The sequence below is a fragment of the Scyliorhinus torazame genome, chromosome 9, assembly GCF_047496885.1.
Source record: "Scyliorhinus torazame isolate Kashiwa2021f chromosome 9, sScyTor2.1, whole genome shotgun sequence".
Taxonomy (NCBI): domain Eukaryota; kingdom Metazoa; phylum Chordata; class Chondrichthyes; order Carcharhiniformes; family Scyliorhinidae; genus Scyliorhinus; species Scyliorhinus torazame.
Genome location: NC_092715.1, coordinates 210,105,622 through 210,123,459, shown reverse-complemented (window position 1 = coordinate 210,123,459; position 17,838 = coordinate 210,105,622). Strand labels below are relative to the sequence as shown.

Below are 17,838 nucleotides of genomic sequence, written 5' to 3'. Positions count from 1 at the left end.
AGAGCAATTGAACCAAGGAGAAAATCAGCAACAAAGCCCTCCAGGCAAGAGAGTTAAGTGCATTCCAATCACCCCCCTTCAGGCTTAAGTGCTTGTGAAGTGCTCAGCTGGAAATTGACAGCACTTAACTCTGAAGTGGTTGATGTTTGTAAACATTGTGGTCAGAGCATTTCAGAGTTACTGAACATTGAGGGAAGATAAATAAAGCAAGGCTCACAGCCATGTGTGGAAGCTGCCACTCACAGCCCACTAAGGGAAATGAATGGCTTGCGGCTCAAGGATCTGAGGGGTTCAAACACAGGTCACTTCTTTCTCTTTCTATGTCTGAGCCAGCAGGTGTTTCCCAGGTGAGTGTTGCAACAGTGATTTTTTTCCACTGCCTCTGTCTGGACTGCTCTCTAGCTTCCAGACAGAAGTCTCTTTTCTTGGGGGTTTCCTGACAGTTTTCCCTTTTCTGGGGGAGCTTCCTGGGCAGGATCGCTACTCTGATGATCTCTTTGGGGGGTCCCACTATTTAGGGGGTCTTGTGAAGGGTCCCTTAATTTAGGGGGTCTCTGTGCAGGGTCCCCCTATCTAGGGGTCTCTGTGGGTGGGGCAGGTCGGGTCACCCCCGTTCTCCAGAAAATCTGGGTTGGGCGGCTGATTTGTGATGGGGTGGGGGGCGGGGAGGTTGGTGTGCTTATTTGCTGCCCACTCACAATGGCAGCCCGACAGTGGGATTCCCTTGGGAATCGCTTGTACTCCTTGCCATGCATAAATCTGCATGGCGAAGGATAGTGAATTGCTTCCTGATCTGAGCACAAATCAGTTTGGAGAGAGAACATCATCTCCCAAGCGGAGAAATGCGCCCTTGAAAACTGCTGATAGGGAGTCAGAATTGGTGGTAGGGTGGGTTTGTTCATTAGAACCTTTTTTCCACAAGCCGGATGCAGTCAACCCTATTATGGATTCTGCTCACCTAATTATATTGAACAATTTGAGGTATATATTCTTAATTCTGAAAGGCAAATCAGGTAAACTCTGCAATATCTATCCATCCCAGAACTGCAAAATATTCCATTTTCCTTCCCTGTGGCCTTGCTAAAATTTGGCCGAGAGATCAGTTATGGGCAATCTGTCCAAACTGCTCTGGGGTTGAAACTCAGAAACCGAATGTGAAAGGGTAGTTATTAGCATGTTGCACTTCTGCCTTCCCTTTATTGGAGTTTAATAAGGATGATGGAGAATTTGTGTACGCAATTTCCCAAATAATAATTGGAACTTGAGCTGAATATCTTACTGATGATACTAATGCAAAAGAAATTGAGAGTTTGATTTTTCTCTTCCCTTATATTTTGGTGATCAGAATCAGCCAGAACAAAAGGAGCCAGCAGCTCGGCACTATAGATCATTTCCTGGCTGCCACTGTCACAATCGTAGTAATTGTGTTCAGTCAAACCTGATTTTCATATCATTTGAAGAGTTGGAACAAAATTTCCTTGAACTGGGGATTATTGTTGTCATCTAAAACTGCCTCCAGGTAATTAGTTGCAATATCATCATATAAATAGCTGCAACATACAAAAGCACGTAATGATTGTGTATCTGAATTAATAATGCTGTATAGTGTTGTGGTAATCTCAAACATTTGGATCATAGAATGATAGAACTTAAAGACAAGTAGACCATTCTGCACATTTTGCCTTCAACTGGAACTCTTTTTTTTTACTAATTTAGAGTACCCAATTCTTTTTTCCAATTAAGGGGCATGTCCAATCCACCTATCCTGGACATCTTCTTTTTGGGTTGTGAGGGTGATACCCACACAGACATGGGGAGAATGTACAAACTCCACATGGACAGTGACCTGGGGCTGGGATTGAACCCAGGTCCGCGACGCCGTGAGGCAGCAGTGCTAACCACTGCGCCACCATGCCTTCCTTGGAGCTCTCAATTCTATTTTGATTCTACTGATCTTTGCCCATTTCCTTTTGTATTCCTCCTTTGTGCTACTTGTGGTACAGTAATATTATACCATGTGCACTGGAAGCTTTGAAAGTTGATACTTTTTATCATGGCTTGACGTACCTAAAGTTGAGGGTGGAATCCTTAACCGAGGAAAGTTACCATTTTTAAAGCCAAACCATCTAATTCAGACACTGAGAAAGCTAGTTTATCAGATGATTCACATGAAGACATTATAAGGGAAGGTTGTTGCCTGGTTTCAACTTTCCTTCTTCAGCTGTCCTGAAGTCACCAGAATTACTCTGCTTTGGCATTGCTAACAATCCTGGGATCGATGGAAAACAATAGGAAGACATGTAGGAACCTCCCCACCTAGCAAGCCGAAACTTGAACATCAGCTCAATTATCATGGCTTCTGCAGCAAATCCTTTACCTCTTTAGTTATGAAAGGTTGCCTGCACCCTGGATATTATCCTGCTGAAGAACACGATTGGTCCGTTCCAATTGTTGGGAGCCCAGACATCTGCAAGGACTTTCTACATCATTTTTGTTTAATTTTTCCAATTAAGGGTCAATTTATCATGTCCAATCCATCTACCCGGCACATCTTTGGATTGTGGGGGTGAGACCCACACAGACATAGGGAGAATGTGCAAACTCCGCACAGACAGTGACCCGGGGCCGGGATCGAACCCGGGTCCTCAGTGCTGTGAGGCAGCAGTGCTAACCACTACATCACCGTGCCCCCACAACATCATGTTAACCAGAGAATACAATCGCCCAAAACTCCATGGGTGAGGAGAACTGGGTCAATACAATCTCCTGAACTCCCTTTATCCACTGGCTACTCTAATAGTCCAATGACTTTAGACTTCTTCTTGCAACCCACCCAGACTCTCATTATTCCATGTTTCCCATTATTTCCTTCCCAGGATTCAGCCACAAATGTATGGCTCACTGGTTTGTAGCTCAGAGTTACCTTCAAGAGATTTTAACAATTGGCAATTTTTGCCCTGAACAATTTTGTAGAGTGGGTGATAATGAATCGCAGCCCATTTTACATCTCTGCTGACAGTGAGTTTTATTGAAGTCAATAGAAATAAAAATTGAAAGAGATGTAAAATGAGCTGTCGATTTGCGATTGCCCATTTAACACTATTCTACAAAGTTCAAGATGCTCTCCACTGTGGTTGTCCTTATATTTGGACACTACTTTTGCCAATGAGTCCCTAAAAATCCTCGCCAAGATCTATCCCAATTAATCCCTGGTAAAGCAAATTCATCCTCAACCATTGTAACAATCTGTTATCTAGTAAGACTCTGACAATGATTGATAGTTGGTTCTATTATTTTACACAGAATGGAAATAAAGCTACCCAGTTCCCCAAGCTTCCAATTGTTTTGTCCCCTTTGTGAATAGTCATTACTTTAACCTATTTCCAAACTACTGGTCTGTTTCTCATGACCAGGGATAACCTCACAATTATTTGTGGTGCCTCAAAATCTTCTCTGTAATCTATACACTCTGGGATTAAGGCCATCTATTACTTGGGATTTACTTGTTCTGAGATTTTTCTTTTGCCCATCCATCTTTTCCACTGCATCAGCTCTTGGTTTTATTTTGAGGATTTCCATTTTACTCTAATCTTCTCATATGAATAAATGAAGGACGAAATCACTTACAATCTTTCAGGCTAATAATCCTCTTCCATCTTGGAACGTGAGCAACATCAGAAAAGCATATTTATTGCCCACCCCCAATTGTTCTGAGGTGGTAGTTGGTGGCTCTTGAGTCCACACCAGCCCTTGTAAAGGTGGGGGGCAGGATTCTCCGCGAACCGGCGGGGAGGGCCACTCTGGAGCCGAGGAGTGGCGTGAACCACTCTGGCGTTGGGCCGCCCCGAAGGTGCAGAATCCTCCGCACCTTCTGGGACTAGGCCAGCGCCGGAGTGGTTTGCGCGGAAGGGGCTTGACACCGCGCCAACCGGCGCCGAAGGGCCTCCACTGGCTGGCGTGAGTTGGCGCATGCGCAGGAGCGCCAGCGTGTGCTGCCGTCGTCCCAGCGCATGCGCAGGGGGGTTTCATCTCCGCGCCAGCCATCGCGGACTGTTACAGCGGCTGGCGCGGAGGAATAGAGTGCCCCCACGGCACAGGCCCGCCCGCGGATTGGTGGGCCCTGACCGCGGGCCAGGCCATCGTGGGGGCACCCCCCCGGGGCCAGAACCCTCTGCGCCCCCCCGCCCCCGAGAACCCCGGAGGCTGCCCGCGGAGCCAGGTCCCGCCGGTAAGTACCTGTTGTAATTTACGCCGGCAGGACCGGCCTAAAACGGGCGGCCACTCGGCCCATCGCAGGCCGGAGAATCGCCCGGTAAATAATCGGGTACTCTAAAAAGATTTTTAAAAAATAATTATTTAAAAGGAGTGCAGGAGCAGAGGGGCCTGTGTGTATATTTACATGGATCAGTGAAGGTGGCAGGACAGGTGAAGAGAGCAGTTAATAAGCAAATAATATTCTGGGCCTATTAATAGAGGTATAGAGTACAACAGTAAGAGAAGGAGGTTATGCTGAATGTATTCAAGACACTTGTTAGACCTCAGCTGGAATATTGTGTACAGTTCTGGGAGCCACAACCTAGGAAGGACGTGAACATATTGGAGAGAATTTACAGGGATGAGAAACTTCTGTTCTGAGGATAGTTTGGAGAGGTTAAGACTGTACTTGGAGAGAAGACTAAGAGGAGATTTGATAGAGATGTTCAAAATCATGAAGGGGCTGGACAGCAGGTGAGGAGAAACTGTTCCCATTTGTAAAAGGTCGGGAATGAGAGGGCACAGATTTAAAGTGATTTGCAAAAGAAGCAATTATGATATGAGAAAAACTTTTTTGCACAACGGTCTGAGTGGTTCAGGTCTGGAAGGCACAGCCTGAGAATGCGGTGGAGGGAAGTTTAATCGAGCCATTCAAGAGGGCACTAGATGATTACTTGAATAGAAACAACGTACAGGGGTAGGGGGAAAAGCCAAGAGAATAGCACTAAGGCATGATGTTTGTTTGGAGAGCTGGTGCAGACACAATGGGCCAAATGGCCTCCTTCTGCACTGTAAAAAATCTGTGATTCTTTGATTTTTGTTCTACACTGTTGGCCGCCAATATAGTCACCCACTTCATTTTCCAAAATCCTATTTTCAACCCTGAAAAACAGGTTTTCTCCAATTTATTGATGTATTTTTCCAACTAAATTATGCCCTTCTCTGTCGTCAACTTAAAATGCATTATATATTATGGTCATTATTGCCTAGATGTTCCCTACTTTTACTTCTCTTATCTGCTCTGGTTCAGTCCCCACTACCCGATCCAATAGCAAATATTCCCTTGTTGGGCTTTTTATATATTGGATCAGAAAGGTGTCCGTTTCCAATCAAAGGAACTCAATTCCCCTATCCTCTTTAATAACCTTTGTTGTCACAAGTAGGCTTATATTAACACTGCAATGAAGTTACTGTGAAAATCCCCTAGTCGCCACACTCTGGTGCCTGTTCGGGTACACAGAGGGAGAATTCAGAATGCCCAAATTGCCTAACAGCACATCTTTCGGGACTTGTGGGAGGAAACCGGAGCACCCGGAGGGAACCCACGCAGACACGGGGTGAATGTGCAGACTCCGCACAGACAGGGACCCAAGCCGGGAATCGAACCTGGGATCCTGGCGCTGCGGAGCAACAGTGCTAACCACTGTGCTACCATGTCACCCCACTCTTACCCATCTCTTATTAAAATCAGAGTAGTCATCTGATAATGACAGATGACATCACGCATGATTAATCTTCCATTTTTTTATTCAATTCCCTAATTTATTGGCACCTTTCTTCTTCCACCTCCCTTCCGCTATTAGGTGGCCTGTAGACTGCACTATTAGATCCTTTATCACCTTTTATTAACTTTTATCTCTATCCTTATGGATTCTGTTTTTGTTTGGTTGATAGCTGTGCCTTTTGTTATACTGCTGAACAAGTCTAGGGACAGTGGCTGAAAATTTGTAATTGGCTTTACCTAAATTACTTGGCATCTGCTGGTTAGCTGTTGCATTCTCCGTGCCGGTCTGATTTGAGCGTGCTGCTGTTGAATGACCCTTTTCTGCTTTTGTAGCGCTGTTCTCCTGATTCAGGAGCCTCTCTGCCGCTGCGGCCGCTGCAGCTGCCTTCTTGGCTTCCTTCTTCTGCCGCCCGGATTTCACAGGGCGCGCCAACATTCTCACCATACGAGGGAAGGAATTTAGCACCTGGATAGCACCTTGCTTGATCTTTTCAGCCTGAGCTTCTGCGTTTCCAAACTCATCGGTAGAAGAAACTTTGTACAGAGGCAGCACATGGAGCTGTTCATCGTCTGGTAGTTGGCCAATAACCCGATTGTCTTCTTTGGTAAGTGTACAAACCTGCACAAATTGGTGGAAAACATCATTCATCAAATTGGTAATCAGTGATAATAATAATAATCTTTATTAATCAGGGTAGGTGGATTGGCCACGCTAAATTGCCCCCTAATTGGAAAAAAAATTAATTGGGTATTCTAAATTTATTTTTTAAAAGATTAATGTCACAAGTAGGCTTACATTAATACTGCAATGACGTTACTGTTAAAATCTCTGACATTTTGTTGTTGTGCAACATAAAGAAGCAAAACTCCGATGCAACTGGAAATCTACACTCCAGGAAGTGGGGAAAATCCAACTTTGGAGCTGCTAACACCTTCAGCATTTTACCAATACCACACATCAACTTATTTTCACATTGCGAAAAACACAAGGGAAGAGGTCACACAACAAAGGATTGTCCAACAATGTAGATACAACTTAGCTTGTACAATTTAACCAATGCAAATTCTGTCCTTTTTCTGAATTTCTGAAGCTTTTGGCACTGTGGAGGTAGCTCGAAGCAGTAAGAGAGCTATGACCAATAATATCAGTGCAGTAACAGGCAGGAAGGAAGGCACAGTATTTGAACATCATTGCTTGGCAATATAAATCTTCCCAGGAACAAATACTATGATGGACACCCAGAAATTATTTATCCCTCCAACAGTCCTGAAGTGGTCCTGTGATATGAATGCAGCATTTAAACTTTGATAACTAGCTGTAAATTTCTGTAATGTTTGGACAACCTTGTGAGCAGTCCTACTCTAGATTCTCAATATGTCACCCTGGAATGCAAATTGTAAAATTCATCCCATACACTTTTGCTTAAAACTTGCTTTAAAAGTTCTTTAAACTTGTTTGTTTTATTTTAAATCTAACATTTTGCATCGCTTCATGTACCAGCAACACTCTTAAATTTAAATCATGCTGCAAGCCATTTATTAATTTCTAGTAGTGGGGCTGTGATTGACAGCTTCCACAAAACAGTTGCAGCCTTGATTCATTCATCTCCCTTCATGGATCAGTGACTCTAAATGCTGAAATCCCAATGGTTGCAAACATCAGCTACATCAAAGAGAGGTAAGTGCATTTGCAATCACATGCTTGAGTGATCTGAGAGGTCTAAACACAGGTCACATCTGTTCTCTTTCCAGGAATGGACATATGGAGCTTCCAGGTAAGTGTTACAGTGCCCTGTCTGGACTGCTCTCTGGGTGTCTTTAAGACAGAGATAGATAGGTTCTTGATTAATAAGGGGATATGGGGCTATGGCGAAAAGGCAGGAGAATGGGGATGAGAAAAATATCAGCCATGATTGAATGGCGGAGCAGACTCGATGGGCTGAGTGGCCTAATTCTGCTCCTTTGACTTACGATCTTATGGTCTCTAGCTTTCAGACAGGGTCTCTTTTCTGGGTAGAGAGTCCCTTTAGTCAGGGGGATCCCCGTGGGGAGTTGGGTTAGTTAGGGGGCCTCTTTGGGGGTTCCTTCAGTTAGGGGGTCCCTTGGGAGATCCCTTTAGTTAGGGGATCCCTGTGGGGGTTCCTTTAGTTAGAGGGTCTCTGTGGGGGTCCCTCGAGTTAGGTGCTGCTTTTGGGGGTCCCTTTAGATAGAGGGTATCTGTGGGGGGGGGGTTCTCCCATTTTGGGGGCATCTGGGGAGGGGTATGTGGGGGTCTGGGAGAGGAGGGGTGAGCAGGCAGTGCATTGTTGGGGGGAGGGAGAGTGCCCTCAGATGGACTTTGGTGGCAACTCCCTTAAGAGGTTACCCCCTTGGCCCACTGCGAGGACCACCACGTCAGGCTCGTTGGTGAGACCTGTAGTTATCCCCACCCACATGATTCCCGGCCCAGGAGACCGGAGAATCACAGAGGGACACAGAATAGAGTGCCTGGCAAGCTAAATGGATGCAAATGGGTCATTAAGACCCATTTCCATTCACTTACATCCTCCTGCTGGCGCGCAGGTGCGAACCTCAATCCCGCCACCAGAGGGGGTCAGAGCATCGCGTTCGGATTGGCGCCTGGCGATGCCCGGCACCGATCGCAATTTTTCGATTCTCCGCCACACCGAGAACCCCGCTGCCAGCGGTGGGCGGTGGAGAATCCAGGTTTGAGATGGTAGCAGTGATTCTAATTACAGAAAGGTTAATGAGGCTGAAAATAGCCAATTGCCAAAAAAAGGAAGACTTGCATTTATATAGTACCTTTGATGACCACTGGATGTTTCATAGCAATTTGCAGCCAGTGAGGTACTTTTCAAGTGTAGTCATTGCTGTGATGTAGGAAAGGCAGCAACCAAATTGCCCACAGCAATCTTGAAGAAGCAATTACTTCTGTTGTGGGCAAAATCTTGGAAAGGTTTATAAGAGATAGGATGTATAATCATCTGGAAAGGAATAATTTGATTAGAGATAGTCAACATGGTTTTGTGAAGGGTAGGTCGTGCCTCACAAACCTTATTGAGTTCTTTGAGAAGGTGACCAAACAGGTGGATGAGGGTAAAACAGTTGATGTGGTGTATATGGATTTCAGTAAAGCGTTTGATAAGGTTCCCCACGGTAGGCTACTGCAGAAAATATGGAGGCATGGGATTCAGGGTGATTTAGAAGTTTGGATCAGAAATTGGCTAGCTGGAAGAAGACAAAGGGTGGTGGTTGATGGGAAATGTTCAGACTGGAGTCCAGTTACTAGTGGTGTACCACAAGGATCTGTTTTGGGGCCACTGCTGTTTGTCATTTTTATAAATGACCTGGAGGAGGGCGTAGAAGGATGGGTGAGTAAATTTGCAGATGACACTAAAGTCGGTGGAGTTGTGGACAGTGCGGAAGGATGTTACAAGTTACAGAGGGACATAGATAAGCTGCAGCGCTGGGCTGAGAGGTGGCAAATGGAGTTTAATGCACAAAAGTGTGAGGTGATTCATTTCGGAAGGAATAACAGGAAGACAGAGTACTGGGCTAATGGTAAGATTCTTGGCAGTGTGGATGAGCAGAGAGATCTCGGTGTCCATGTACATGGATCCCTGAAAGTTGCCACCCAGGTCGAGAGGGTTGTTACGAAGGCGTACGGTGTGTTAGCTTTTATTGGTAGAGGGATTGAGTTTCGGAGCCATGAGGTCATGTTGCAGCTGTACAAAACACCGGTGCGGCCGCATTTGGAGTATTGCGTGCAATTCTGGTCGCCGCATTTAGGAAGGATGTGGCAGCATTGGAAAGATTTACCAGAATGTTGCCTGGTATGGAGGGAAGATCTTATGAGGAAAGGCTAAGGCACTTGAGGCTGTTTTTGTTAGAGAGAAGAAGGTTAAGAGGTGACTTAATTGAGGCATACAAGATGATCGGAGGATTGGATAGGGTGGACAGTGAGAGCCTTTTTCCTCGGATGGTGATATCTAGCAGGAGGGGACATAGCTTTAAATTGAGGAGAGATAGATATAGGACAGATGTCAGAGGTAGGTACTTTACTTAGAGAGTAGTAAGGGCGTGGAATGCCTTGCCTGCAACAGTAGTGGACTCGCCAACACTAAGGGCATTCAAATGGTCATTGGATAGACATATGGACGATAAGGGAATAGTGTAGATGGGATTTAGAGTGGTTTCACAGGTCGGCGCAACATCGAGGGCCGAAGGGTCTGTACTGCGCTGTAATGTTCTATGTTCTATGAACGGAGAGTAAAGTGATAATGACCAGCTACTCTTTGCAATGTGGATTGAGAGATAAATATTGGCCAGGGTACAAGGGATAACTCCCCCCTTCTTTGAAACAATGCCCATGGGTTATTTTACATCAACCTGAGGGAGTAGACAAGGCTCCGTTTACCATCTTGTCTAAAGGATGGCACCCACAATAGTGCAGCACTCCCTCAATACAGTACTGGAGTGCCAGCTTTAATTTGTGTGCACAAGTCTTCAAGTGGAACCTGAACCCAGAACCATCTGGCTCAAAAGCAACAGTGCTACCAATTGACCAATGGCTGGTAATATTGCCAGACATCACTGCCAGTGTTTTAGTTTGTACAGGTGATCGTGATACAGGAGTCCCAGAAGCTCTAGATGTCACAAACCTACATCTCTATGCACAATCTACCAGACATCCAAGTTGTCAAATACGTTCTGGAGCACATGTCTTTAGTACTATTGTCAGAATATTGTCAGGACCCTTTTCAGTGTCCAGTGCCTTTGGTATCACCTGGAGTGAATCGAATTGCTGAAGACTGGCATCTGTGCTACTGAAGACTTCTGGAGGAGGCCAAAATGAATCATCCACTCAGAACTTCTGCCTGAAGGTTGTTGTGAGTGCTTCAATATTATGTGCTGGGCATCCACATTATTGAGGATGGGGACATTTGTGGAGCCTACATCACCAGTGAGTTGTTTAATTGTCCACCATTAAATTATTGAAATGGCCACTGCAAATCATGTGACCTTTGTTATTTTGAGCTTCAAACAGTCCCACGTCTCAAGTGAATACCTAATTAAATATGGACATTCACAGCCATCTGGCCAATACCTTGAAAGTGGGAGATTCTAACAGAGAGAAAGACTTCTAATCTGTTCTAACTTTGAGTTCATCCAACCTCACAGCTTACTGTGAATTATTTGCTTTAACAGATCTTCACTTCAACTTTAAAGCATGGAATTTGTCTAAGAAACTACAGGCCTGCCACAAAAGCGACTGAGACAATTATAAGCTGCAACAATATTTTGCCTTATATATAATCTTTGCATGTGAGGCCAGTGAGTGAAACATTGCATTATTATTGGGGTAAGCAGGTGAGAATATTTTAAAACACAAAAATCTTGTTGATGAAATTATTTAATTGGGACTTTCACCCTGGGGGTGAGAAAACACCCATCTCTTGCATACACACATACTGATCATGGGCAGTAAAAGAGAACTGTTAAAGTCTGTGATACTAGTTCGATGTCACATGTATTATTGACTGAGTTACTATAGATAATTGAGTTAAATTCGGGTTATTAAATGCCAGTGATTGAGTTAAACATGGTTTTTGATTTAAATCCACATGATTTGAATTAAGTGAAGGTGAATGGCTTAAGTGCAGGTGAATAGCTTGGAAGGTCAGTGATTAGAACAAAATACTTGAGAAGAGAATTAGTACCTACCACTGTGCTGCCATTATGCATGTTGTGCAAATCCCTATGAGCGTGCGCACAAAAATCTACGCAAGCAGTCACCCCTGAGAATGGATGACCTTCCACCTGGCCAAGTCGGCAGTCTATTGCCCTCTGCTCAAATTCAACCTGCAAAGAAAAAGGGTAAAACATTGTAATAAAACAACTTTCCTATTATTTCCTTTTATTTAATTCTCTGCCAGTTCCCTGTGTGTGCAATCATACATTGAGTTTCCTGCGTCCCAGGTTTGCGGTGCACAAGGTGATACTGAAGGGCAAGAAACATTTTTTTATAATTGTACAAACAAGTTATTTTCTGTTGAGCGGCTCACAGCTTTGCCGCAAATCATGATTTTGAATTACGCACACAATAGTGAGCCAATCAGAACACAACTATGATTATATTGGGAATCACTTGTTAAACTATGAACAGGATGCTTAACAAGCCCACATCTGTAACGCTCTTGATGCTCCTGTGCAGAACGTGGGCCTTTGTTGCTCGGTTCAGTTGGAGGTATCATCGTGTTAATACAATACAACCTCTATCAAAAACATTGCTCCCTTTGTTTGGCATAATTTCCCCAATATTGGCATAATTGTTGCAAACAATTGTAGAACTTAAAGTGCAGATGGCGTTCCATACAAATAGAGATCCTGAGATTTAGCATGCAAGAACATCATGATAGAAGACACAAAACAGGCCATGAATTCACAGTAATTAATCATTATTGGGAGTTTCCGCTAATTACACCCATTTTTAGGTCTTTGCGGATGGTCCAAAAATGAACTGAAACTTTTGAGTATGAAGATACTAATCAGTGCATTTTGATAGGGTTGGGATTTAAATGTTACTGTGGAGTTCACTACTCGACTCCAATCTAACTAGGAGTTTGTTTTCTATATTACTTAAAAGTCACTTTCGCTAAGATTACTCAGGTAGTAGATTGACACTGACTTAAAATGCTTACTTTTTGTGGCACGGTGGGCTAACCCGCTGGCTTGTAATGCAGAACAATGCCAGCAGCACGGTTCAATTCCTGTACCAGCCTCCCTGAACAGGCGCCGGAATGTGGCGACTAGGGGCTTTTCACAGTAACTTCATTGAAGCCTACTTGTGACAATAAGCGAACGACAACAAAATATGTGTTTGGAGTTACATGATCGTATATAAATTGAAGCTATAATTCCAGGTGGCTGTTTACTCCTGCCTCTGTATCAATGATAACTAATATAGGGGAAGAGCACAGACTATGGGGATGGAGTGTGAAAATAGATCAATAGTCCACATGTGTGTATAGTACAAATACATTCTTAGTAACACAGGAGATGGAATGTGGTATGTGACCAATGATTTGTGTGTGTTGTGACACCTCGAACTGTAGCGGGAGATGTGGAGGTCAGATTGAATTCTTCTGTGAACATTGCTAAGTAAGGTTCTGAGGGAACAGGTAGCAGTTTTGAGAGTACATCCGTGAGTGTGAGCAGATCATTGATGATATATGGTCGGTCCTGGAAATAGTCGTTCAGGCATGAGTTGTTATCCCATCACTGACCCTGGGTCAAAATCCTGGAGCTCCCTTCCTAACAGCACGGTGGATATACCTACATCATGTGGTTTCAAGAAGGCAACTCACCGTCACTTTCTTAAGGGCAATTAGAGATGGGTAATAAAATGCTAGCCTAGCCAGTGATGCTCATATCCTGTGAAATATTTTTTTACAGACAGCTGAGTGAGCTAACCAGGGTAGGTCAGCAAGAAATATAGGAAAACAGTGAAAAGGGAAAGGATGAGGCAAAGGGACTGTGACTGGCTCACAGTAAACATTAAAAAGGCATGGGAATTACTGTAGGAACACAACATTTCAAGCAGATTAATCAAATGGAAAATGGCAGATTTGTGGTGGATAGGTGTTTTTTTAAGAGTGGGTGGTAATCAGTGGTAGTTTGTCCAAACAATCAATTTTGGGTCCATTACTTTTTCCTTCCAATTACTCAGCCAATTTTAGTACCAATTCACCACTTTTCTAAAATTCATGGTCTTCCACCTTCTTAATAAGCCTTCTGTGTGGCATTTTGTCAAATACCTTCTGAGTGTCCTTGCACTTGTGCTTAGAGCCTAAATGGATATGAAGAGAGTATTGGAATAAATATCTGCTGGTTAGGGTGCAATTAAGAGCTTAAACTGAAAAACTAATGTGTATTGTCTGGAAAAAGAAAGATTTGCATTTACATATAGCACCTTTCACAATTTCAGTACGTTCCCTCACTAAATAATGCTTTTGAGAGGGCAGATAGGGAGCTGGATTCTCCCCACCCTGACACCAAAATCGTGTTAGGCGACGGGGCGGGGAATTCAGTTTCCCACACGAAACCGGGACCGGCGTCGGTTCCGTGATTCTCCATTCCCCAAAAAGCGCCCGATTATCTACTGCCTCAGGCCACTGCCTGAGGCCTGCCCCGGCTATTCTAAAAGGCTGCAGAAACACAACTTGGAATTTCCACAGTCTGTGTTGGCCTTTAAATTACTTGACTGTGCTAGAGTGAGCAACATGGATAGTCTCCTGGTTTTGACAGGAGTTCAGTTTACTGATAAGGATACCTTATTCGAACAGATGACAAAAGCTTTACAAACGTTTCTGGGGAAACATTCGATTCCGATGGCTCTGATGACCAAAATAGGTCAGCCTGCAATAAGGCAGAATATGGAAGATACACTACTAACAGGATGGCAAAATCGTATGGCTACGAACAGGGCTCAAGACTATAGAAGGAGACCGAGACAAGAAAATTATGAAGACAGAAACCCAGTTAGAACCTACAATAGGAAGATGAACCTCAGAAATGCACGGGGCATGATAAATCGATGTTTTCGTTGTGACTCTCAATACCATTATGCTTTCAACTGTCCAACTCATTATGATAGAGTGTTTGAAGCGACACGTGACACGGAAGAGTCAGAAGAGGAAAAAGATAGTGACCAGAAAGAAGGCATTGTCCTATTGACAAGCAGTTTTACGCCGGTAATTAGGGTGTTGGTTGCAGAATCCTTCAACTGTGCTGTATTGGACAGTGGCTGCACATCTACTGTGTGTGGAATTGACTGGTTAAAATGTTACCTGGACTCATTGAATGCTGAAAATCGTAACAAGGTTAAGGAATTTGAAAGTTCCACAAGTTTCAGGTTTGTGGATGATAATACTCTGAAGTCGCTGAAAAGAGTGGTGATCCCTTGCAATATTGCCGGAGTGAATCATTTCATTAGCACGGATGTTGTATCAAGTGAGATACCTTTGCTTCTGAGCAGACCGTCGATGAAGAAAGCACACATGAAAGTGGATATGGAACAGGATAAGGCAACAGTTTTTGGAAAGACGGTGGACTTATAATTTACACATTCGGGACACTATTGTATTCCATTACTGACAAATAATATTTCAAGTAGAGTGGTTAAGAATGTGTTAATGGCAGTTGAAAATGGGACTTGCGCTGATAAAAAGCTTGTTCTATTAAAACTGCATAGGCAATTTGCACATCCGTCTCCTCGGAGGCTGAAAAATTTATTAAAGGATGCAGGGGTAAGAGATGAAGAGTGTACTAAACTGATAGAACAGGTTAGTGATTGCTGTGAAGTTTGTAGGAAGTACAGAAGGACACCAGCACGACCGATAGTAACCCTACCTTTGGCCAGGGATTTTAATGACATTGTGGCTGTGGACCTTAAGATCTGGGATAAGGCCATTTTTTCCGGAAGGACAACTACCAAAAGATGGTACAAAGGTGACATACTTGCCTGAAGGGCCTAGTCAATGGAAGGATGCAACTGTTATTCGAGCAGGGAAGGCCACTGGAAAGTATAAACATTGGTTGAATGTACAGCATTCAGGGGAGGGAATTAAGACAATGGATTGGGAACATGAAGTTCAAAATGGAGGTCACAGAAACGCAGTGCCAGTTCAGATAGTACATCGGTTAGTGAACAGGTCCACAGGAAAAGGTCGAGAATTTTGAAAGGACATCCCACAGCAGATAGGAAAGATCAAGCAGTAGCAGTATAGAACAGGTTACCAGGCGGGAGAGGGGACGTAGTTTATCAAGGTCTCGGAACATGAGTAAAACTACGAATACTAATAGGAGTAGAAGCCCACATGCACGTGAGATTTTGGTGGCTTCCAATAAATTATATGAAAAGTTATCAAAGATGCTAAACAGCAAGAACTGCATAGTTGGAGTTAATTTGAGGTACACACGGTAGTACCGGATAGGGGACAAAGAACTCTATCCCACAGATGGATTCGCACGGAAAAGGTTCTTCCGGATGGAATTTATAAGGCAAAGGCCAGGCTTGTGGCAAGGGGATTTGAAGAAAACTTAGAAGATCAGGATTTAAGGGTTGGTTCACCTACAGCAGGAAAGGTTATTTTAAAGATCTTCTTGGCCCTATTAGCCACAAAGGCATGGGAATGCAAATCTATAGATATAAAAGCTGCCTTTTTGCAGGGGCTTCAGCTCCAGAGAGACATTTTTCTCTGTTCTCCTAAAGAAGCAGCTAACACAGAAGGGGTACTCTGGAAGTTGAACAAATGTGTATATGGATTAAATGATGCATCTAGAGTCTGGTATTTTTCGGTAAGGTCAGTTTTGTTAAAGTTAGGCTGTTGCCAATTGAAAGCAGATCCTGCAATGTTTTACTGGCACTATAAAGGAAATCTTTCTGGCATTTTTATGATGTATGTCGATGATTTTTTGTGGGGCGGGACTGGTGATTTTGAAGCAATTGTAATCTCTGGTTTGAGGAAAGAATTCAGGGTTGGAAGTCAGGCTTCCGGTGCATTTAAATATATTGGACTGGAAATTGGACAGACTAAGTTAGGGGCAACTTTACATCAGCAATCTTATTTGGAAAGCATCAGCTCAATAGCAATTAGTTGTGGCCGAGTTTCACAAAAAGACGCAATGGTTTCAAAGATAGAAAAAGAGCAACTGCGAAGTTTATTTGGGCAACTGAACTGGTTAGGTAGACAGACTAGACCGGACGTGAGTTTTGATGTCTTAGAGTTGAGTATAAAAATGAATGATCCCAAAGTGGAAGACATAATAAGAGCAAATAAAGCGTTGGCCAAACTAAATATGCAGGAGTGTGTTTGAGATTCCCGGTTTTAGGTGACCTTGGGCACTTGAAACTCATAGTTTATAGTGATGCATCCTACGCAAATTTATGTGATGGGGTTTCAAGCGCAGGGGTTTTTACAATTTTCCTTTTGGGGAACAATAGTAAATGTTGCCCGCTTGTGTGGGAAACAAAGAAAATAAGGAGAGTGGTAAAAAGCACTTTGGCTGCTGAGACGTAAGCCTTATAGAGGCGGTGGATATGGCCTTTTATATAAGTCAGATATTGACAGAAGTTTTGGGATTAGGGGATTTGGGTAATATACCTACTAACTGTCACATTGACAATAAATCCCTGTGGGAAAATGTGCACTCTACAACAAGTGCCAATGAAAAGAGGTTACAGATAGACATCGCAAGTTTGAAGCAGATGTTGGTCAGAGGGGAAATAACAAAAATTAAATGGGTCGACGGGAGCTATCAACTGTCAGACTGTTTTACGAAAAGAGGGGCGAATTCACAGAAACTTTTGGATATTGTTCATGAAGGGCGCTTGTTACTGTGACTGTTTTTTTTTCTCGTACAAACAAAAAAAAAGGGGGTGGAAATCATGTGTGTGTTTTTGAGTTTCTTGAAATTTTTTTTTCACCTAATTTTTTTTTCTCCAAGGAAGGGGAGACTGTTAAGTAATGGGTTAAGAGACATTGCAATTAGTTGTCTCATTTATGTTAAGTATCCATTAATTGACACTGATATGTAAAGGGGCTACAGGTGGCCTCTGTCAGGTGGTGTGTTGTTGGAGTTTTGTGCAGAGGCTGTGGAAGTGAAATAAATGGTGTTTGGTGAAAAGGAACAGGACTTCTGACTCTTCATACAATGGTAACTAAAATGTTTAACATAGAGCGTCAAGACCTTCAACAGTCAAGAAAGTTGTCAGGATTTGTGAACTAATTTTCCCTCATACCTCAGCATTTCTGCTGGTGTTGTTGCTGTACATCTTCATTTTCCTCCTCTGTGTGTTCTTGCTACTCCTCTCTAAAGTCTAGGAGTGAGATCTTCCGGCTTTTCGCCCTGGAGGGATCTTTTGGGCCTGCGACAGTGCACCCCTGCCATGCGTTTCCCGGCAAAATGGGGTAGATTCAATGGGAAATCCCATTGACAGCGGCGACCAGAAGATCCCACCGCTGGCCATCAAGAAATATGCCGCGGGGAGGCCAGAGAATCTTGCCCTAGGAGTATAC

General features: G+C 43.6%; 1 protein-coding gene across 3 annotated transcripts in view; it reads right to left on the bottom strand.

Moving 5' to 3' along the window:
• The window catches only part of tet2 (tet methylcytosine dioxygenase 2), a 205,585-nt gene that overhangs the window by 12,387 nt on the left and 175,360 nt on the right, over positions 1-17,838 (bottom strand). For all 3 annotated transcript variants that reach the window (XM_072517041.1, XM_072517040.1, XM_072517042.1), the window contains 2 exons: positions 11,483-11,620; positions 5,996-6,377 (listed from right to left, as the gene is read on the bottom strand). In XM_072517041.1, coding sequence (XP_072373142.1) covers positions 5,996-6,377; positions 11,483-11,620 — 520 coding nt within the window. The remainder of the gene's footprint in view (positions 1-5,995; positions 6,378-11,482; positions 11,621-17,838) is intronic.